Source organism: Molossus molossus, unplaced genomic scaffold, assembly GCF_014108415.1.
Source record: "Molossus molossus isolate mMolMol1 unplaced genomic scaffold, mMolMol1.p scaffold_m16_p_12, whole genome shotgun sequence".
NCBI lineage: Eukaryota > Metazoa > Chordata > Mammalia > Chiroptera > Molossidae > Molossus > Molossus molossus.
This window is the reverse complement of record NW_023425347.1, coordinates 85951023-85975160: the sequence shown is the minus strand read 5'-3', so window position 1 is coordinate 85975160 and position 24138 is coordinate 85951023. Positions and strand designations below refer to the sequence as shown.

The following is a 24138-nucleotide window of genomic DNA, read 5'->3' as shown; positions in this document are numbered from 1 at the left end:
TTGCTTATCTCCATTTCGCTTAGTTCTTTTCTTGGGGTTTTGTTCTGTTCTTTCATTTGGGACCTGTTTCTTTGTCTCCTCATTTTGGCTGCCTCCCTGTGTTTGTTTCTGTGTATTACTTAACGAGCGTTATGGGGCTAGCTGAGACCAGATGCTGCTCCTTTGAAAAAGTTTAGGAAAACCTGAAGCAGGATCCAAGACAGGCCAATCCTATGGTTAAGCAAGTGCCAACAGCTTGGGTGGGCCTGAAAGTTGGGTGGGGCGGGGCCTCAGGGAATCAGCAGGGCGGGGCTACCAGTGTGAGCCAGGTTGCTGGAGTCCCAGATATGGCGGCTGTCTGCCGCCCCAGAGAAGGGCTCACCAAAGGAACAAAGGCCTCTGACAGCACGTTTTTCCTGGAGAAAGCCCCCTCTCCAGCCCTCGCTCCAGTGCCAAACAGCTCTTCCCTGTATGTCTCTGGTGGCCCTCAAGCTGCCTCCCCTCCATGCTTAGAGGGAGAGAGTCCGATAAGTCCGTGCGCAGGCCCTTTAAGGAGCTGCCTGGGGCTCCAGCCGCGTCAGCCTCCTTGAGCCTCAGTTCCCGCTGGTTTTTCCAGCCAGAATTTATAGGGACTTCTCTTCCTGGCACTGGAACCCTGAGCAGGGCACCTGGTGTGGGACGGGAACCCCCTCAGTCCTCAGGAAGGACCTTCCCAGCTGAGGTGTCCTCCTGATTTTTATCCGCCACACGTGGGTGTGGGACCAGCCCTTCGCGCCGCCGCCCCTCCTACCAGTCTCGATGCAGCTTCTTTAATTCCGTAGTTGTAGGACTTCCATTCAGCTTGATTTCAGGCAGTTTGAATGGTGGTTGTTCTGTAGTTTTGTTGTAACTTGGATGTGGTTGTGGGAGGACGCGATACTGCGTTTATTTACGCTGCCATCTTGACCGGAAGTCCCTAATCTTTTTTTTTAATTAAATAATTTTAATCAAGTAAGCGGTAAAAGTAAAAGTACAAGAAAAGCCTCATGTTTTACATGTTTATATTGTTCTTCATTGTCTTTACTTGTAAAGTGTTGAAGGGGGACCCACTCCTGAATCTTATTTCTAGTGATAGAATGAAGTACATATTGTTCTGGAATTCCACTCAGGTTGAATTTATCATTCATCCAAATGAATTTATGAGCAGTAGGTGGTTTTGTTGATTGAGGATCATCAGTCATACAGTGAAGCCAATGATACTATTCAGCGGGCACCATGCTTCCATTCACATCTAGAATCTGTTTTTGCCATTCATTTCAATAGTTTACATAACCCATTCATTATGGCCAGAAACTGCTTGTTGTCTTCATAGTATTTGTTTCCATATTTGTCTTCCCCTACTAATGTACCAACCCTCACATCATTTGTCCTGAAGAGAATTCATAGCCTCAGAGGCTGCTGTGGCCACTGACCTGCTGCACCCCATGCTTCAGGACCTGCAGGAACTCCAACTTGTCCCGCAGGCCAGGCCAGCTTCCAGCTGCACTGTTCAGGAGGAATGCATCGGGAGGAAGTGAACATTCAGCTGCAGGGAGACTCATTCATACTGGATATGAGCAGAAGAAAAAAAACAAGCAACTCATGGAATAATAAACATGGGACAAACACTATAAATACTAAATATGTACAGTCATGAGCCACATAATGACATTCTGGTCAACAACAGACCCTATACGTGATGGTGGTCTCATAAGAAAACAATGGAGCTGAAAAATTCCTATTGCCTAGTGACGTCGTAGCTGACAGTAAATTTGTAGCACAGTGCATTACCCATGAGTTTGTGGTGATGCTGGTGTAAACAAACCTACTGCTCTGCCAGTAATTTTAAAAAGTATAGCACATATATTTATATACAATACATAATACTTGATAATGATAATAAGCTGTCACAGGTTTATATATTTACTATACTATACGTTTATTATTATTTAAGAGTGTACTCTTTCTATTTCTAATAAAAAGTATGCTATAAAACAGTATGTCATGTTGCTCTGGTAGTTGTAGCCTCATCATCTCATGTTTACCACGTCTCTTGATTTTCTCCTATGCTTGACTTATTCTCATGTTGTTTTGTGCAGTAACAAGCTGTACAGGTTTGAAGCTTAGGAGCAACAGGCTATACCATATAGCCTAGGTGTGAAGGTTATAACAACTATGTTTATGATGTTTGAACAACAACGAAATCAGCTAACGACACATTTCTCAATATGTATCCCTATCATTAAGTATCGCATGACTGGATATTCAGTCCTTACTGAGGGTGGGTGCTGCTTGGTTCTCGCTGGAGGGACAGGTAGTGTTCAAAAATTCAGACTCTGGCCCTGGCCGGTTTGGCTCAGCGGTTAGAGTATCGGCCTGCGGTCCTGAGAGATCCGGGTTCGGTTCCTGCTAAGGGCATGTACCTCGGTTGCAGTTTGTCCCCGGCTCTGGTCAGTCGTGCGGGTGGAAGCCAGTCGATGTGTTTCTTTCACATCGATGTTTCTCTCTCTCTCTCTCCTTCCCACTCTACATAAACAAAAAATGGAAAAATGTCCTCGGGTGAGGATTAAAAAAAAAATTCAGACTCTGGAGTCAGGCAGAGCTCCACTTGGTTTCTTATCAGCTCTGTGACTCTGGGCAAGTTGCTTTAAACTTCTTTATGTGTCAGTTTCATCTTCTGCAAAATACAGACAGTAATAGTACCTATCTAAGGAACTGTACATACCAAATGCTCAGTAAAGCAAAGTATTGTTATTATCCGATAATTAGCATCCTATGGCTGAGTGACAAGTTTCCATTCTCAGAAGATGCCACTGCCTTCCTTTTCTGACTTGAGGCTCCTCATGGGTGGGGCTTGGTCTCTGACTTCTGAAGTTAAGCATATCGCCCCCCCTAATCACCTTGGGAACTTCCTTAGGAAGGAGGTAAAAAGGCTCGAACTGCTTCTCTTCATCAGAGGTGGGAACAGCAGTGCCTCCACTAGTCTCACATGTGTCTTGTCTCTCTCATCAGCCTGAGGGTTTCCAGAGTGTGTGTGGCTGGCTCCCCTCCAGGCCACTCCGTATAGAACTGATTCCTTTTTATCCCCTTCCTTCAGACCCGGGAGACAAGAGGAATGTTCAGCCTTCCAGAGCACGCAGGCAGGAATATGCTGAGCCTGGCTCTGGGGAACCCTGAGGCCCTAGCCTGAGGGTCCCGCAATTCTGGGGCTCTGTGGAAGTCATGAGACTCTTAAGAGACCGTGTCGAGCTCTGGGGAGCAATGGGTGAGTGTGAGGTTTCTCCCAGAAGCGATGTGAGGAAGCATTTTACGTGGATGTAGGGTGGAGGTGCGTCTGGGTAACTAATGGCAACTGGGTGGGGTGGGCCCACTCTGCAGGAGTTCTTCGACAGAGAAAAACTACGACTCCCAGGATGCCCCAGGGCTTAGGCTTTCCCGCCCACCCACTGGCTGGTCCGGCGAGCGGCAAAGCGGATTGGTCACGGCAGTGCGGGGGCTCCCCCACTAGCAGGTTAGTAGGCACCACCGGCAGCAGACGTTGACCGGGCGCGAGTGGAGGGGGAACCCGGCTCGCCATTCTGGAAACGGCCGGGCGCTCTCTCCGTAGCGTAGCGGCCGGCTGCGAGGCGCGGGGCGGGGGCGGAGACAGCGTGGCGCAGGCGCGGTGCTGGGCTTCTCCTGGGTCCCCAGACAGCTGGAGGAGATAAACAGAGCAGGAGGAGGGAGGGGAGTGCGTGTGTGAGAGCGCGCGAGGGAGTGTGAGTGTGTGTGAGCGCGGGTGTGAGACGGTGCGCAGGGGCGGGCGGAGGCGCTGTCCGGCCCCGGCCAGGCGCCGGGCGGAGAGCATGGGAAGGGGCTAGAGCTGCCTGGGCCCCCCAGCCCCCTCCCCGGGATCCGCGCCCCCCCTCCCGGGAGAGGGGCCGGGTCCCCCGACGGACATGGGCTCCTGAAGTTGCGCCGCCGCCGGTCCTGGGAAGAGGCCTGACAGGTACGGGTAGCCGCCGGCCCCTGCCCTCCGCCGGCTCAGAGGCAAGGACTGGCTCCCAAAGCCCCAGCACACGGGCCGCTCACTCTGGGCCGGCCCCAGCCCTGCCGGCCCGGGGGCCTGAGCTCGCTCAGTTCGGGGCTCCGGGGTGTCCCGAGACGGGTTCAGGCCTCGCTGGCGTGGAGGGTGGAGTGGACCGGGGCCGGGGTGGGCACGGAGGGCTGGCCGGGACATCGGGGAAGGCTCTGGGAGTCCGAGAAGGCTCTGTCGTGGGAGAGATGGAAGTCGTCCCATCCCGGGACTTTTTGGCGGAGTTTTTGTTTGACACCTGATCTGGCACGGGTCTCAGGAAGCATGGGGCAGGTGGAAGCCCCGGGAAGACAACGTTTATTTGATCTTTTCTCTTAGTTTCTTTCTTTCTCTTTCCCTCCCTCCCCCTCCCCCCGCCCTCTTCTCTCTCCCTCTCTCTCTTTCTGTGTGTGTGTGTGGGTGGGTGGGTGGGTGGTTGCGTGTGCGTCCGTCCGTCTGTGTGTCCGTGTCCAGGCTTCTGGCAGCCGCAGATGCCTTCAATGTCCCATCCTGGCAGCGAACTGAACTCTGCCAAGGTATTTCCACCAAGCGACTGTATCGCCGGTACAAAGGGCCTTTACTTGGGACGGGGCGGGCTATTCAGTAGTCACTTCAAAGAGTAAATAGAAAGTGTGGAGTAAAAGAGAGACCTCGAACCTGCAGGACCCAATCTTGTTACTGAAAGTTGCAGTGGGACGCCCCTTTGCCAGCCAGGTTGAATTTGCTTAGTGCCCTCCCGCTCTCCTCTGCAGGTGTACTAACAGCGTCTTTAGAAAAGAGGGATGGGGACTTATGACTAATGTCTAACAGCTTCATTTGACTATTTCCCCCAAAGTCCTTTTCTTTTGTGACTTTCTTTAGCTTCCTGAGGTAGTGGTGGAGCAGCTTTAAAGTTTTTCTCTCAAGTTTGTGAGTGTAGAAGCCTGGCAGGTTGGCCATAGCTTCTCCATTCTTCCCAAGGATATTATAGGTGATCAGTGGTAAAGTGATAGTTAAGAGTTTCCTTTTAATGAAGCCTGAAACAATTTTGAGAAGAAAACTATTCCGAGGGCACTTCTAGACTCAGAGACATTATGCAATCACCACCTAGGGCACAGGTATTCCCAGTGGCCTGCACTAATCTTTCCTATACCTTACAGTCCTTCTTGAGTGGCCAGTCTCTGTTCACTAGGTGAAGGAACTACTTAAGGCTATTTCTGGTTTGCGTTCTGGCTTATTCTTCCTTGTAATTTTTATTATTTATTTTTTACTACTCACCTAAGGATATGTTTTTCATTGATTCTAGAGAGAGAGAGAGAAACATTGATGTGAGAGAGAAACATCGATTGGATGCCTACTGTATATGTCCCAACCCAGGATTGAACTTGAAACCTGGGTATGTGCCCTGATCAGGAATCAAACCCGAGACCCTCTGGTGCACAGGACAATGCTCTAACCAACCGAGCCACACCAGCCAGGGCTGTAATTTTTATATTTGTGTGTGTGTGTATATATGTATATATATGTGTGTGTGTGTGTGTATATACACATATATATTTAATTTTTTTTCTTTATTGATTTTAGAGAGAGAAGAACAGAGAGGGAGAGATAGAAACATCGATGAGAGAGAACACTGACTGGCCAACTCCCGCATGCCCCCCACTGGAGATTGAGCCCACAACCTGGGCATCTACTCTGACTGGGAATCGAACCACTGACCCCTTGGTGCATGGGTTGATGCTCAACCACTGAACCACACCAGCTGGGCTAATTTTTATATTTTTTAAGGGATTGAATTGAATCTTGGCTGTTGACTGATCCTCTATGACAGACTAAGGAGTAACTGTTAGGGCTCCTTTGGGCTGAGTCTGAGACTAACAATGGATTTCTTCATTACAGATTGTTGTATTTCATTGGCAGGTAGCCATTGTTATACTTCATTGTCACAGTTTGTGATCGTGCTGCTTTAATAACTCTGGGGTCCTGCTATCTTTCCTTCTTTTGACCTATTTGGGGGCACTTATGTTCAAGTCACATATCAATTTGTAGTAGCAGTGCTTTGGGTCAACACTGCAGAATAATTGAATAATCCATATTTTTCCTGGGACTCCTTCCCTTGGAATTACTGAAGGAAAGAATATGTGTGCATTATGGTGATGGTATTAACATTTATAATTTGCCAGTTTTGAGATTTAGAGTTGTCACATAGCTGAAATTTTTTCTAGCTGGAAGGAACTCAGTATTAACTCCTGGGACATCCTGTGTAGGGTATTTTCACACACCTGAATTTAATAATCTTAAAAGATACAACTGAAGATCCCCACTAAACATCTGTGGATCTTGAGGGGCCAACTACAGGGAAGACCCAGAACTGTGACTTCAATTATTATTATTTTCTTCTCTCCTTTTTGAATTAGAAAATGTGGTACACATGTGGAGTCCTGGGTCTCAGAGAGGAAGGTAATAGACAACATGTAATATGGTGATATCTTTTCTTTTGGGTCACTGGTTTAATGATACATCTCATTTTATTTTTTCTTTGAACTCACCTTTCCAGATTCTCCACTGCATCTTTGGGCGGCCATTGCAGATGGCTCACATAACTCCTAGGCTGTGCTTTCTTCTCAGACAGCTCTTCAAAAACCCAAGCCCTGGCAGGTGTCATCAGAAGCCAATCCCTTGATGTTACATTTAATTCTGATTAATTTACTTTGAGAGATATATGCTAATCGACATACATCCTAAAAAGTGACTACTATATGTTGGGCTCTGTCCTAAGTAGTGTTCTTACTTTATCTAATTTAACCCTCATGACTTCCCTATGAGGTGAAAATCATTTTACATATTATAGATATAAAGATACAGGTTCAGAAATGTTAAATAACTTGCTTAAGGTCACACAGCTAGTAAGGGAAGGGATCAGAATTCAAACCCAGGTCTGTCTCTTATGGGACTGTGACACATGAGGAAGAGCTGAAAGGACCAAAACAAAGAGCCTGGGGAAACATGACACCTTCCTTCAAATACTTGAAGAACTGTCATGTGGAAAGGGAACTGGACTTTTTCTGTGTGATTCTGGAAGACAGCACTAGGATCAAAGGATGGAAATTCCAAGAGGGTAGACAGCTTGATAGGAGAGAATTTGGCTTTCCAAAAACAAAATGGACTGCCTTGTGAGGAAGTGAGTTACCCATTATTGGAGATATTCAAGGAGAGGCTTTGCCACTTATTATCAAGGATGTGATAGAGGAGTTCGTACTTATGTAGGTAATTGGACTAAGTGATCTTTTAGTATTTTAATTCTGTTATGTGAAAATTATGTCAAAATCTTATCATTTTAATCTTAAAAAACTAATATACATTTAATACTTACTTTGTGCCAGGCACTTGCTAGACACTTTTCTTATAATATCTCATTTAATCCTCAGAAATCCCCTAGGAGGTGGGTATTATCATTATCCCCACTTTACAAATGAGGAAACCAAGGTTCCAGAAAGGTAAACAATATGCTGGAGGTTATACAGCTAGTAGTAATAGGGCTGATATTTGAGCCTATGTCTACACTTTCTTAACTTTGTGACCTAGGGTAAATCACATGTCCTCTGTGAGCTACAGTTTTCTCTGTGAAATGAGACTTGCGACAGCACCCACTTTACAATGTTTATGAGGACTAAATGATGCAATATACGCTTTTCACTAGAACTCACTGGTTGCCTTCAAGAGTCCAGGCTTGGGGTAAAGGGGTACCATTTTGGTTTCTTCAGGGTGAATTCAGACCTGACTGAAACCCTGAGAACCCTGGGGTTCATTCCTTGTGCTGTTAGTAATAGCTGCTGACTCCTCGAAAGGCTTTGTGGCATTAGTGACTAATACCTTAAAAACTTGAGGCCTGAATAAGAGGAGGATTCAGTTAACAGGTTGGAATATAGAAGGCAATACCAGAGGCCTTGTAGAAAGAAAATTTTCACCCTACTGTAGAGTCAGATTCAGGGATCACTGTTTGCATTTTTATATTTAATGTCTTATGTTAGGATGAACAAGGTCACAATTGCTAGAGCTATGACAGAGCTAGATGCCAAGAATAATAACTCTTAATCTTCCCTGTAGCCTTCTGGGAGGTATTAACCCCATTTCTTTGGTTTGGGGGGCACAGAACAGGATTAGACCTTGTCTAAGTAGCTATATAGGGGCTCTTTGGAGGCAGTGTTAGGATCAGGACCTTGGTAGAATTTTGTCCTTGTTCATAACCTCCAGATTCTATTTTCAGAAAGCATAAAACTGTGCTTATCCCAGAACCTTTTAGAGAGGCTTTCTCAGAAGGGGAGCCAGGCATTTCTGGTCAGGTAACTTCATCAGTTGAGGCCTGTTTGGGTGCTGATGACTTACCTGTTCCCACTTGAGTCAGACATCTGTATATAACACAGCTACAACTGAATTAGAAGGAAGCATTTCCAAATTGATTGGCTTAGTTCTCCTTGACCTTTCTGCTAGGAGTAAAGTTAGAGGATGAAACTGCAAAGGCTTCTTTATGAGAAGTACTTTGAATCGTGGCAGGATAAAGATGCAAACTAAAGGCAAAATCCAAGACTGGATGCTCTTAAATACAGTAAGAGAGGACAGCATTATCAAAATATGCTCTCCTTTGCGTGGCTGGTGTGGTTCAGTGGATTGAGCGTCTCCCATGGACTGAGAGGTCCCAGTTTGAATCTAGGTCAAGGCACATAAAGGGTTGCTGGCACAATCTCCAGTAGGGGGCATGCAGGAGGCAGCTGATCGTTGTTTCTCTCTCACATTGATGTTTCTATTCTCTCTCTCTAAAAGGCAATAAAAATATTTTTTTTAAAAATATATGTTCTCTTTTCCCTTTCTGTTCTCTTCCACTATTGTAAGGTAATTGTGGCCCTAGAAGTAGGCAGGTAAATTAGCTATCACTGAAAAACAAACTTCTGAAAACATCAAGGAAATTAATTTCACAAAGTTCAAATGGCAAAACAGAACCTATTCAGGCAAAGAAGACATCAAGATTAGTTTTCATCCAGAGCCTCCTACAAAGTGAAGGATTTCTGCCTGGCTGGTGTGGCTCAGTGGTTGAGCATCGACCCATGTACCAGGAGGTCGTTGGTTCGATTCCTGGTCAGGGCACATGCCCAGGTTATGGGCCCAGTCCCCAGTGGGGGGCATACAGGAGGCAGCCAGTCGAGATTCTCTCGTTGATGTTTCTAGCTCTCCCTTTTCCTCCCTCTCTGTCTAAAATCAATAAGGAAACGATGTTTAAAAAAGAAAAGAGAAAAACAAAGTGAAGGATTTCTTAGGATGGACTTCCACAGAAAAAGCTTCAGTCAGTTTCATATGGACCCATTTGATCCTGGAGCCTCAAAGATGGCAAACAACTTTTCCAAAAATACTTTGCTGATGAGCCTGTCCTACCAAACACACCTTTTTTAGATGCTGTCCTTATGCCCACTTATTCCATGACCCTGAAATGCACTCTTTAAGTTTGTATTTGAGACAATCAGAGTCAAGGTTATTGTGATTCCTTAGCTTAACCCTAATGAAAGGTAGGAGGCGAAATTTCTCTTACATAAGACTGCTTGGACATGGTCTGATTACAGATAGTAATAGTAACTATATTTTAATGGCCAACAGTATGGGTTCTACAATTAAACTATCTAATTTGACTATTTAATGACTTTAACTTTGGGCAAATGAACTTCTCTATGCTTCAGATCCTTCATGTGTAAAGTGAGGAAAATAATAGTACCTGTCTCTTAAGGTTGTTATGAGTAATCGTCAGGTAACACTTGTAAAATGCTTAGAATGTTCACCAGGCTCAGTGGCAAGTATTTTTTTTTATTATTAGAAAGAGGAAGGGAGAGAGAGAAACATTGATATGAGAGAAACACTTATCTGCTGCCTCCTGTACACTCCCTACTGGGGATTGAGCCTGCAACCTGGTCATGTGCCCTGACTGGGAATTGAACTGGGACCTCTCAGTCTATGGGACTACGTTCAAACCAGTGAGCTACACTGGCCAGGCAGCAGGTATTTTACATATATGGCTCTTCCATTTCTCATCACTCTGCAAAGGTAGGCATTACTGTCTTTGTTTTACAGATTAAGAAACCAGGGTTTATTAATGCTGTGACACAGAAAGTAGATGGCAGAATTGGGATTTGAACCTTAGGTCAGTTGGACTCCAGAGCCCAACTCTTTATTTTATTATGCTAGTTCCAGTGACCTTTAGGCATTGGAAGTGCATTTATTTTTCTTTACTATAGGAATACTCCAATAGGAAAACCACCACAGTGAAAGGAAACTTGCATACATCTTCTGCATAATTCAGAATGTTTAAAAGGGGTCAGTTGTCGCTCCTGCTTGGGGCAATTCCCTGCATTGGGAGGCAGCATGTCCAGAAGAAAGAGAATACAGATGATGTGCGTTCCATCTCCACTCTCTACAGCTGCCTAGCAGCATGTCCTTAGAATTATAGGAGAGTGGCATTGAAAGGGGTTTTGTAGCTCATCTCAGAGTCTGCCTCTCATTTTACACATGAGGAAATGGGCTGACAGAATGAAATGCCTCACTGAGGGTCAAACAGCCAGTTAGAGGCAGAGCTGGGCCTGGAGCACAAGACTGTAGATCCCAGTTCAGTACTTCTTCCTTAATACAGTACCACATAACATTGTGCTTCAGTTCTCCCTAGTTAAGTGGGGATGATAATAGCTTTCAAGCTTCCTCACAGGATTGTTGTAAAGTTCAAATTAAAAGCATGAACAAAAGCACTCTGATAAGTATTAAACACAGTATGTATGTAAGGTAGTCCTGCTGTTATTCATTCAGTAAGTATTTATTGGCACCTTTTAAACCCATATCACTCCTTGGAGATCTAGGAGGATCAATAGATGAATCAGATGAAGGGCTGGCCCTCAGGATGCTTTTAGTCTTTTAAGAAAGAGAAACCATATAAAAAATTACAAAGAATGGAAAGGGCGAGGACTAAATTTTCTTTCCATAAGTTGTGGTTTTGAGGTAGAGAAAAGAAGAAAGGGTTTTGGGACTTCTTTATAATTGAGATATAATTCACATCTGTAAAATCTAGCCTTTTAATGTATACAATTCTGCAGAACTTAATATATTTACAAAGTTGTGCAACCATCACCACTATCTAATTCCAGAACATTTTCATCACCTGCTCCCACAGAAACCCATACTCTTTAGTTATCACTGTCTACCCAAATTACTCCCATCTTCTCTCTCAATCCTAGGCAGCCACTGATCTACTTTCTGTCTCTAGCTCTAGCTTTTCCTATTCTTGACATTTAATATAAATGGATTTATATAATATGTGTCCTTTTGTGACTGGCTTCTTTCACTTAATGTTTTCACGTTTCATCCATGTTGTTACATGAATCAGAACCTCATTCCTTTTTATGGCTGAATAATATTCTATTATATGGATATATCACATTTTATTTATCCATTGATAGACACAGACACGTGGGTTATTTCTGCATTTGGGCTATTATAAACAATGCTGCTATGGACATTCATGTGTAAGTTTTTATGTGGACATATGTTTTCATTTCCACTCACATCTAGGAGTAGAATTTCTGTTTCATGTTGTAACTAACTCTGTGTTTAACTTTCTTAGAGGAGGTTTTTTTGTTTTGTTTTTTCTTAGAGAAAGAGAGAAACACTGGTTTGTTCTACTTATTTATGCATTCATTGGTTGCTTCTTGTATGTGTACTGACTGGAGATGGAATCTGCAACCTTGGCATATCCAGATGACGCTGTAACCAACTGAGCTACCAGCCAGGGCCAAGAGGAGGCTTTCTTTTTTTAAAATAGATTATTGCCCAGCTGGTGTGGCTCAGTGGTTGAGCATCAACACATGCACCAAGAGGTCACCGGTTTGAATCCTGGTCAGGGCACATGCCCAGGTTGTGGGCACAATCCCCAGTGGTGGACATGCAGGAGGTGGCCAGTTGATGTTCTCATTGATGTTTCTATCTGTCTCCGTCTCCCTTCCTCTCTCTCTAAAATCAATAAAGAAAAAAATAAAATTAAAAAAAATAATTTATTGCCCTGGCCAGTTTGACTCAGTGGTTAAAGTGTCAGCGCACAGACCAGAGAGTCTCAGGTGCGATTCTGGTCAAGGACATGTACCTCAGTTGTGGTGTGTCCCTGGTTCTGGTTGGGGTCATGTAAGAGGCAACCAATTGATGTATCTCTCTCACATCAATGCCTTTCTTTCTCTCTCTCTCTCTCCCCCTTCCTCACACTCTATCTGGGAAAAAAAAAAAAAAGGAAAAATAACTTCAGGTGAGAATTTAAAAAAATAGATTATTGATTTTGAGAGAGAGAGAGAAACATTGATGTGAGAGTGCAATATTGATCTATTGCCTCCTACCGGGGCTAAAGGCTCCAATCCAGACCTCTGCCCTTGACCAGGAATTGAACCAGCAACCTCCTGGTGCACAGGATATCACCCAACTAACTGAGCTACACCAGCCAGGACAAGAGGAGACTTTCTTTTTTTTTTTTATCCTCACCCAAGGACATTTTTTCTTTTTTTGTTCAGATAGAGTGGAAGGGAGAGAGAGAAAATCGACATGAAAGGGACACATCGAGTGGCTGCCTCCCGCACGGCCCTGACCCAACCAGGGCCAGGGACAAACTGCAACCGAGGTACATGCCCTTAGCAGGAACCGAACCCCGGTCTCTCTGGACCGCAGGCCAATGCTCTAACCACTGAGCAAAACCGGCCAGGGCGAGAGGAGACTTTCTTAAACAGTTTTTTTCTTAATGAAAATAATACTGTCACTCACACTTATTAAATTATCTAGTTGTCCCATGTAATTCTCACAACAGCACTAAGGTAGGTACTATTATCTTCATGTAACAGGTAAAGAAATAGCCAATGTTTCTTGAATACTTACCACATTAATGTTCCCAGTAACTTTATGAGATAGGTATTATTACATATACCTACATGGCAGGTTAAAAAAAAAAACAAAAACCCAGCAGTTTAAAGCTAAAAAAATTTTTTTTAATTTATTTTTATTGTTGAATGTATTACAGATGTCCCACCTTTTCCCCCTATTGACCTCCCACCCCCCTCCTGCCTTTCCCCATACTATTGTCTGTATCCATTGGTTATGCATATATGCATATAAGTTCTTTGGTTTATCTCTTCCCATCCCCCTGCCCCACTTCCCTTTGAGGTTTGTCAGTCTAACAACCAATTAATACTTCTTAATCCCTTCACCTTTTTTACCCATTCCCTCAACCCCCCTCCCATCTGGCAACCAACATGTTCTCTGTATCTATGAGTCTGTTTCTGTTCTGCTTGTTCATTGTATTTGTGTATTGAATTGTTGATAGATAAGTATTTATTGCCATTTTATTCATTTTTCATATATATATATATATATTTAATCCTCACATGAGGATACTTTTCCATTTTTATCTTCAGATAGAGTGGGAGAGAGAGAGAGAGGGAAATATCAATGTGAGAGAGACATATCAACTGGGTGCCTCCTGCACGACCCCAATCAGGGCTGGAGACAGAACTGCAACCAAAGTACATGCCCTTGACCTGAATCAAACCCAAGATTCTTTGGTCCACGGGCCAACACTCTACTGCTAAGTCAAACCAGCCAGGGCTATTGTTCATATTTCTTATCTTTTTTTTCTTCAAGAAGACCCTTCAACATTTCATACAATACTGGTTTGGTGGTGATGAACTCCTTTAGCTTTTTCTTGTCTGGGTAGTTCTTTATATATTCATCGATTCTAAATGATAGCTTTGCAGGATAGAGTAATTTTGGTTGTAGGTTTTTGCTTTTCATCACTTTGAATATTTCTTGCCACTCTCTTCTGGCCTGCAAAGTTTCTTTTGAGAAATCAGCTGACAGTCTTATGGGAGCTCCTTTGTAGGTAACGAACTGCTTTTCTCTTGCTGCTTTTAAGAATCTCTCTTTGTCTTTAACCTTTGGCATTTTGATGATGAGTGTGTCTTGGTGTGGACCTCTTTGGGTTCATTTTGTTTGGGACTCTGTGCTTCCTGGACTTGTATGTCTGTTTCCTTCACCACATTAGGGAAAGTTTCTGTCATTATTTATTTTTTTTTTTTTATCCTCACCCGAGGACATTTTTCCATTTTTTGTTCAGGTAGAGTGGGAGGGAGAGAGAGGAACAGAGAGAGAGAGAGAAACATCGATGTGAAAGAAACACATCGAGTGGCTGCCAACCGCACAACTGACCAGGGCCGGGGACAAACTGCAACCGAGGTACGTGCCCTTAGCGGAAACCGAACCCGGGTCTCCCTGTACCACAGGCCGACGCTCCAACCGCTGAGCCAAACCGGCCAGGGCTGTCATTATTTTTTCAAATAGGTTTTCAATTTCTTGCTCTCTCTCTTCACCTTCTGGCACCCCCAAGATGCGAATGTTGGCACTCTTGATGTTGCCCCAGAAGCTCCTTACACTATCCTCATTTTTTTGGATTCTTTTTTCCTTTTGCTGTTCGGATTGGGTGTTTTTTGCTTTCTTATATTCCAAATCGATGGTTTGCTTCTTGGCTTTATCTGCTCTACTATTGATTCCCTGTAAATTATTCTTTATTTCAGTTAGGGCCTCCTTTTTTTCTGACTGTGCAGCCTTCATTTCTGACGGGTCCTTTTTATGCTCTTGAGGACCTCACTAAGTTCATTGAGCATCCTTATAAGCAGTGTTTTGAACTCTGCATCTGTTAGCTTGTTTATCTCCATTTTGTCTAGTTCTTTTCCTGGAGTTTTGTTCTGTTCTTTCATTTTAAACATGTTTATTTATTTATTTTTTTAATCCTCAACTGAGGACATTTTTGCATTTATCTTCAGATAGAGCAGGAGGGAGAGAGGGAGGAAGAGAGAGAGAGAGAAACATCGATGTGAGACAGGACACATCAACTGGCTGCCACCCACACGACCCCAACCAGGGCCAGGGGCAAATTGCAACCAAGGTACATGCCCTTAGCGGGAACCGAACCCAGGTCTCTCTGGTCCGCGGGCCGACACTCCAGCCACTGAGCCAAACCGGCCAAGGCTGGAACATGTTTCTTTGTCTCCTCATTTTGACTGCTTCCCTGTGATTGTGTCTAAGTACAGTCGTCCCTCGCCCCTTTGCGCTTCGACTTTCACGGCTACATTCTATTGTGTTTTTTTAAAATACTATACTATATTTTAAACAAATACTATACTATATTGGAAAGCACTGGGATAGAATAAAGCCACAAAAGTCGAAGCGTGAATTGGCAAGGGACAACTGTATATAAATAAAAAATTCTACTTCGCAAAAATTCATTTATTACGGTAGAGTCTAGAACTGATTAACCGTGATAAATGAGGGCTGACTGTATTAGGTAGAGTTGCTGTGTCTCCTAGGCTTCCTAGGGTGGCCTATTGTAGTAGGTATTCTGTAGGGTCCAGTTGCAGAGCCTTTCTCGAGGTACACCCCTTGTGTGGACTATATACCCTTCTGTTGTAATTAAGTCTTGACTACCATTGGCACATCAATGGGAGGGATTTACTCAGGCTGATCAGCTTCAAGGACTGGCTGTGCCCACTGACCACTGACCACTGACCGCCTTAGAGGACCAGCTGTGCAGGGGTCCACCACATAGAGCAAGACTTACTTTCAACAGGGCTCTGGTACCCACTGAATTCACTCCTTGAGTGTCTTTCTTGTGGAGGTGGTTGGATGGTGATCCTTCCCCATGGTCTGAAGCTGTCCACTGGGTGTTCTGACTCTGGGGCAAGGTCAGCCACTGCCTGTGTTCTGCCCAGGGCCACCAGGCATAAGCTATAAAGCGATCTGCAGAAGGCTACTTCTTGTGCTGGGCTTGGAGGTGCCCAGGCAAAGCCAGGTTGTGAACCAAGGATGGCTGCTCCTAGTGTTGGGCCTGGGGCCACTTAGTGAGAGGTATGGGGCTCACTGAGGCCAGATGCTGCTTTGTGAGAGAATTTAGGAAAATCTGAAACAGAAGCCAAGACAGGCATTCCTATGGTAAAGCCACTGGAAACAGCTTGGGTGGGCCTGAAGATTGGGTGGGGCAGGGCCTTAGGGAATCACTAGGGTGGAGCAAACAGTATGAGCCAGGTTGCTGGAGTCCCAGATATAGCCAGTCTGCCATCTCTGTTGGGTAAGGGCTCACCAAAGGAACAAAGGCCTCCACCAGCATGTTTGTCCAGGAGAAAGCTGCCCTACAGCTCTCACCCCAGTGCCAAACAACTCAGTTGTTCCCTGTATGTCTCTGGTGCCTTTCAAGCTGCCTCCCCACACTGGAAGGAGCAAGTCCGAGTAAGTCTGTGTGTGGGCCCCTAAAGAGGAACTGCCCGGGTCTCTAGAAGCCTCAGCTTCCCTCAGCCTCAGTTCCCGCTGGTTTTTACAGCCAGAAGTGATGGGGACTTCCCTTCCTGGCACTGGAACCCCGAGCTGGGTGCCTGGTGTGGGACGGGGACCCCTTTCTCCACAGAGAGGATCTTTACAGCCTCCTTTTTATCCACCACATGTGGGTGTGGGACCAACTGATCCGGTCTCTGCCCCTCCTACCAGTCTCGATGTGGCTTCTTTAATTTCGTAGTTGTAGGACTTCCATTCAACTTGATTTCAGGCAGTTTTGAATGATGATTGTTCTGTAGTTTAGTTGTAATTTTGATATGGTTGTGGGAGCAGGCGAGTACCATGTTTACCTACGTCGCCATCTTGACCAGAAGTCACAGCTAAATAGTTTTGCCCAAGATCACACACCCTAGTGTGTAGTAGAGCAGATTCAAATTCAAGTTTCTTTCCATCCAAAGCTGGTTTCTAACAGATATTTCTTTATTATTATAAAAGCAGTAAATGTTTAGAACGAAATACTTGGGAAATGCAGAGGAACAGAAAAAAAAAAAATCACCCGTTGTTCTATGAGAGAGCTAACATTTTTGGTGCATATTCTTTTTATTAAAGCATTATAGATAGTGTACTTTTTGGTTTCCTTTTCCCCCCTAAGGCTGGGATGACCATATGTGTGTCTTAAATCTAATTCTTTTTAAAAAATTCTTTTTCTTTTTCTTTTTTTTTATCCTCACCTGAGGACATTTTTGCATTTATCTTCAGATAGAGTGGGAGGGAGAGAGGGAGGAAAAGAGAGAAACATTGATGTGAGAGAGACACATCAAGTGGTTTCCACCCACATGGCCACAACTGGGGCCAGGGACAAACTGCAACCAAGGTACATGCCCTTAGTGGGAACCAAACCTGGGTCTCTCTGGTCCGCCGGCCAACGCTCTAACCACTGAGCCAAACAGGCCAGGGCTTTTTTCTTTTTTTAACCCTTACCCGAGGGTATTTTTCTATTTATCTTCAGATAGAGTGGGGGAGGGGGAGAAACATCGATGTGAGAGAGATACATTGACTGGCTGCCTCCCGCACGACCCCGACCAGGGCTGGGGACCAAACTGCAACCAAGGTATGCTCCCTTGACCAGAATTGAACTTGTGACTCTTTGGTCTGCAGGCCGACGCTCTAACCACTGAGCAAAACCAGCCAGGCTAAATTTTTTTCCTTTATTGATTGTAGAGAGAGAGGAAGAAAGAAGGAGACAGAAACATCCATGAGAGAGAACATAGACTGGCTACCTCCTGCATGTCCCCCACTGGGGATCATGCCCGCAACCTGGGCATGTGCCCTGACTGAGAATCGAACCGGCAGCATCTTGGTGCATGGGTCAACGCTCAACTACTGAGCCACACCAGCCGGGCTTGAACCTAATTCTTTTTTTTTTTTTAATCCTCACCCGAGGACATTTTTCCATTTATCTTCAGATAGAGTGAGTGAGAGAGAGAGAGAGAGAAAAAGAGAAACATCGGTGTAAGAGAGACACATCAACCAGTTGCCTCCCGCATGACCCTGACCAGGGCTGGGGATGAACCACAACTGAGGTACATGCTCTTTACCGGAATGGAACCCATTTTTTTTTTTTTTTTTAGAGCGAGAGATAGAAACATTGATGTGAGAGAGAAACATCGATCGGCTGCCTCCTGCACGCGTCTTACTGAAGATCGAGCCTGCAACCCAGGCATGAGTCCTGACCAGGAACGGACCTGGGACCTCAGTCCATGAGATGGTGCTCAATCCACTGAGCCACACTGGCTGGGCAGAAACATATTCTGTAGCTATCACCCTTCTATTCCCCAGCCCCTTCAGCACCACGAAACCAGAAATCTACTTCTATTTCTATAGATTTGCCTATTCTGGATATTTCATATAAATGGAATTATGTAATAATGTGGGTTTCTTCACTTAGCAAAATGTCTTCAAGGTTAATCCATGATGTAGCATGTATTTATGCTCCATTCTTTTTTTTTTTTTTTAGAAAATTTTTTCCTTTTCTTTAATATTTTTTTCTTTATTGATTTTTAGAGAGAGAGGAAGGGAGAGGGAGAGAGAGATAGAAACATCAATGAGACTGAACATCGATTGACTGCCTCCTGCTTGCCCCTCACTGGGGATTAGGCCCACAACCTGGGCATGTCCCTGACTGGGAATTGAACCTGTGACCTCTTGATGCTTGGGTCAACACTCAACCACTGAGCCACACCAGCCAGGCTGTGCTTCATTCTATTGTATGGCCAAATAACATTCATCCCTGGCCCTGGAAACCAGTCAATGTTTCCCTTTCACATGGATGTTTCTCTCTTTCTCACTCTCTCTCTCTCTCTCATTCTCTCTCTCTCTCCCGCCTTCCTCCCTTCCTCCCTCCCTCCCTCTCCCCGTCCCTCCCACTCTGTCTGATGATAAATGGAAAAATATTCTTGGGTGAGGATTAAAAAAATAATAATAATAATAAGATAATCCTTCAGGGGGAAACTTAGATGGAGTATTGGTAAAATATGATCAGCCCTGGCTGGTTTGGCTCAGCGGTTAGAGCGTCGGCCTGTTGTCCCGAGAGAACCGGGTTCAGTTCCCGCTAAGGGTACCTACCTCGGTTGCAGTTTGTCCTCGGCCCTGGTTGGGTCATGCGGGAGGCAGTCACTCGATGTGTCTCTTTCACGTCGATGTCTCTCTCTCTTTCTCTTCCTCTCTCTGCCTCCCATTCTGTCTGAACAAAAAAATGGAAAAATGTCCTCAAGTGAGGATTAAAAAAAAAAACATGATCAGTTAGATGTTTATAACTACCAAAGCTGGTGATGGGCATTTCGCAAGTCATTATACTTGTTACCTAGTTTGTTTATGCTTGAAATTTTCCATAAGAAAAAGTTTACAAGGGAGAGAAATGACAATGAAAAAAAAAGATAACTGATAATCTTTATTGAAAGAGTAGCACGTTATTATGTAAACACTTGATGTGAAGTAAATATTTTTCTTTCATAGGTAGCATTTCTTTTTTTTTGTTATTCAGATAGAGTGGGAGGGAGAGAGAGAGAGAGAGAGAGAGAGAGAGAGAGAAACATTGATGTGAAAGGGACACAGATGTGAAAGGGACACATTGAGTGGCTGCCACCCACACGACCAACCAGGGCTGGGGACAAACTGCAACCAAGGTATGCGCCCTTAGCGGGAACCGAACGTGGGTCTCTCTGGACCGCAGGCTGACGCTCTAACCACTGAGCCAAACTGGCCAGGGCCTTAGGTAGCATTTCTAATGCTCCATAATATAATATGACTGTAAATTATTTAACCCTCCCTCTATTATTGGAAACTTGTAAAAGCAAATTTTTTTGCTTTCACATAATCTGTGGTGAATATGCTTGGGTAAGGAACTTTTTAAAAATTTCTCATCTGAGGATATTTCTCCGTTTATCTTTAGATAGAGTGGGAGGGGGGAAAGAGAGAGAGAGAGAAATATCAATGTGATAGAGCCACATCAACTAGCTGCCTTCCGCATGACCCAACCAGGGCTAGGGATGAACCACAACTGAGGTACGTGCCCTTGACCAGAATCGAACCTGTGACTCATTGGTCCATGGGTCGACGCTCCGATTGCTGAGCTAAAATGGCCAGGGCAGGTATGGAACTTTTTTATTTTTTATATTTTGTGTTGTGGTAAGTTATCAGAATGAGATTACCCAGTCTTTCCAGCCTTCAGAGTTGTAAAACAGGAACAGGTTTCTTCAAGAGGTTGTAAGATTGAAAGCATACCTCTCTGGATATTGAAGAGGGATTTCTTTATCAGATTTGATCTTGGACATGATCCCATTACATCTTCTATCCACTCTTTGATTCTGTGAATCTGTTAGAGGGTTTTGTGTTCTGTTCGTGATACTGATTTGGTTTTGCCAAACTGAGGATCAGGGATTTGAAGCATAATTAAAAGTTTCAGACTGGTTGCCACAGATGCATACTGAGCAAGTGAAACTTGACAGCTTTCTTGCTGTGTACCTTGTTCTAACTTTCAGGATATGCTTCCATCTTCCTTCATACTCATACCCAATCCCCCATTTTCTGGTGAAGCATACATGACTTATTCAGTGTTTGTTCTAATACTTTCTATGGCCGTGAGTCATTGTCCCCCATCCCCTATACCTGTCACCCTCCAGAGGTTCTTCAACACTGTGGAGCAGGTCCAGCCCACCTTATCATAAATCACAGTCAATAGCCAGTTCACTTGATAGGCTGGGGGGCTGTTTTAGGGGTGAAATCAGGGCTCTGAAGCCATCTTATTCCATCCCCCAAGAGTTGATGATTTCTCCCCCCCAGGTAATTAGATGTGTGTCGTGTGGACCTGGGCTTTGCTGGAATGCTCAAGGGTTCTGAAGATCTTTATATAGCTTCCTTCTGTTGAATCCATTAAGAGAAGATGGCAAAAGTCAACATAACTAGAGACCTCATTCGTAGGCAGATCAAGGTAAGCAATCCAGACCTCTGAACCAGAACTTGGGGCCCTTTCTTCCCCACAGGTTCAGTTTACAGCCAAAGAAACTCACGTAGCCTAAAGTCACATAGCTAATTAGTGACAGACTGGACTAGAATTCATGTCTCTTGACTCACATATTCTTTTACTCAAGAACATGGAATTCATGGAGATTCCTCTGTCCAAGTACTTGTACCTGGGCTGCTGAGATTAATGGAGGCTGGTGAGAGAGGGGAGCCATCAGTATGTTGTGCATATGCATACACATTCGTGTGTGCACATGCGTGCAGTTACCCATGCGCTTGGGCATGTGCATATGTATGTGTGGGCGGTTGCAGGAGGAATAAATGTAGCTTCTTTGTGTTGCTCCAGCTGCTAAATTGAACATATAACACAACCTTGGACAATCTTAGTCCCAGTCCAGCTTGGACTCTTTTCTTTGAGAGTCTCCTGTACCAAACAAAGCCTGTACCTGTCCTCTGCAGGATGTACATAGAAGACACTCCAACACTGTGAGATGAATGGATGTCTGGGCAGTCACATTCACTTAGTGAGGTAGCCCAGACTTTGTCAGGGAAACCCTCAGTGAAGGAACACAGGGGTTCAATGGAAGAGATTCAACCAAGACATGAAGTGCTTCTCTAGTAAGAACCCTAAGCTGGAATCAGGAGCTTCATCTCACTCTACGCTAATTAACTACCTGGAAGACTTTAGTCATTTTACCTCCCTGTGCCTCAGTTTTCTTTATTAAATGATAATAATATCTGTCAGCCTGCAGGCTGTTAAATGATCTTGTCTGCCTACCTGCAAGCTCATCTTGAGAACAAAATCCAAAAGAACATGAGAACATTCTTTGAAAAGGTTAAATGCCAAAAAAAAAAAGTATTAATTAAAAATCTTTAAAGAAGTAGCATGTGGCATAAGCAGTGATCACCATCCAGAAGGATTGAGTGTATGCCTCTGAGTGAGCCATGTATTTTACGCACATTAGTCTGAGTTTTGTATAGTATTTTTCTCTGCATCCCTGAATTTTTTGGAACTTTGTCAATTTGTGGGAGTTTTGTGATGTCATTAAACTGGTGGCCCTCAAGGGCAAGGAATATTTCCTAGAGGCACAGAATCATAGAGTTGGAGGGACCAGGCAAGTTATTTTTTCCTTCATATATCTCACACAGTATGTGTCCTAAAGATGATGCCCAGCCTCTCAACCTAATATGGAAACATTCTCTATTTGTTGTTTCCAGTTTTTCTTTCCTTTTTTTTTTTTTTTTTTCATTTTTGCTTTTTGTAACCCAGCAAGCACAATTTAATACTTACATATACTCATTTTTCTCTAACCCCTCCCCAAGTGTAGTGCAAGCTCCCACAAGCTGGTTTCTTGTTACCTTTCTTTAACTCCTGTGGTGTCCAGCACTGTGCTGGATATATAATAGGCACATAGTAAACCATGTTGAATTAAATCAGTGAAACTATGTGTTTGTTTCTGTCCCCCAGGAGCGGGGTGCCCTGAGCTTTGAGCGGCACTACCATGTCACTGACCCCTTTATCAGACGGCTGGGCCTGGAAGCAGAGCTGCAGGTAAGAGATCCAGTTTGCTTCCCTACATGCAGCTGGCTGGCTCTCCTTTCATTGCCTGCAGAGAATCCTCTTGGCATTATTCAAGTCATAAGTTTTTTTTCTGCAGGCCATACCTAAAGATTTCCTTTCCTTTCCTGCAGTTTTATTAGGTAGGTAAATCTGAATCAAGATTAGTTATTTATATGGTCACGCAGAAATTAGTTTTAGGTCATATTATTTGCTTTGTGCTTGGAAAGATTTTTAAATTGCATACCACTGTTTTTACTGTTGGCTTAGGACAATAATGATTCTTACCTTTGTACAGGAATTTAGAGTTTACAAAGTGTTTTCATACATACTCACACACCCATGCTTTCTCCTTTTAGAAATGCTGTGGAAAGGTAGCTAGGGAATAGGTATTACCAAAACTAAAACAAAAAACAAGTTTAGAAAGGTCAGGCACCTTGTCTAGTGTAGTCCTGTCCAGTCCATGGAGAGCCAGGCTTTCAGTCCAGAAGTTCTGCTTTTTCATTGTGTCTGACAGAGAGATTCCATGTTAGTTCCATTCCCCTTATTCCTGAAGATCATGTTTTGAATCCAGATTTTTTTAAAAAAATATGTTTTTATTGATTTTTTAGAGAGAGGAAGGGAGAGAGAGATAGAAACATTGATGTGAGGGAGAAACATCGATTGGCTACCTCCCGTACGCCCCCTCACTGGGGATCAAGCATATGTCCTGACCAGGAATCGAACAGGGACCTCGCACTCAGTCCATGGGACAACATTCAGTCCACTGAGCCACACTGGCCAGGCTTGAATCCAACTTTTAACTGTCCTACCCAATTTAGTATTATCTGCAGGTTGAATAAGAATTAAGAATTCTCTTTGGTTCCTTCAGATTAGTGTTTGTAAGTGATCATGTCAGTCTTAGAAAAAGACTAGAAAGAAATATATTGAATGTTAACCGTGTTATCTTAAGGTAGTGAGATTATGGATGATTGTGATTGCTTTCTTTTAATTATAAACGTTTAAATATAACTACATTAATAATAATATGGAAAAGATAAGTAAAAATTACTTCTTAGTTCTCCCTCCATAAAACAATTACTATTAGCTTTTTGTATACTTTATTTCCTGCATATTTTTACATAATTGTACTTTACATTGACTTTTTAAAAACTCTATTTTTATTGATTTTTAGAGAGAGGGGAAAGGAGAGTGAGAGAGATAGAAACATTGATGAGAGAAAACATCAGTTGGCTGACTCCTGCATGCCCCCACTGGAGATTGGGCCCACAACCTGGGCATGTGCTCTGACGGAGAATTGAACTGGCGACCTTCTGGTGCATGGGTCAATGCTCAACCATTGAGCTACACCGGCTGGGCTGCATTGAATTTTTTTAAGTTAACACATAATTATTTTTTTCTCCATGTTACCAAGTAGTCTTCACAACTTTTACTTAACTTTTTTTTTTTTTTATTATAGAATAAATATCATAGTAGAAAATATGGAATAGACAGAAAATGTAGAAGAAAACAAAATCACTTTCAATTCTGTCATCTAGAGATAAACACTGTTAACATTTGGTATACTACCTTTGTGTATTATGAAGCACAATACTCATTAAGAGATGGGCTTCATAAATTTATTTTCAAGACCTATCTTCTTCATAGC

At 43.8% G+C, this 24138-nt stretch overlaps 1 protein-coding gene and 1 pseudogene across 3 annotated transcripts in view; one reads left to right on the top strand and one right to left on the bottom strand.

Moving 5' to 3' along the window:
• Nucleotides 1-1038: 1038 nt before the first annotated feature.
• LOC118626806 lies at nt 1039-6615 on the bottom strand (annotated as a pseudogene).
• The window catches only part of WDTC1 (WD and tetratricopeptide repeats 1), a 61653-nt gene continuing 41195 nt past the window's right edge, over nt 3681-24138 (top strand). The window contains exons 1-3 of one of the 3 annotated variants that reach the window (XM_036255841.1): nt 3681-3985; nt 20753-20900; nt 22401-22484. In XM_036255841.1, the coding sequence (XP_036111734.1) occupies nt 20853-20900; nt 22401-22484 (132 nt within the window). In that variant the 5' untranslated portion in view covers nt 3681-3985; nt 20753-20852. Of the gene's footprint in view, nt 3986-6461; nt 6491-20752; nt 20901-22400; nt 22485-24138 lie in introns of those variants that run through there. The other 2 variants (XM_036255844.1, XM_036255842.1) reach the window with 2 other exon arrangements.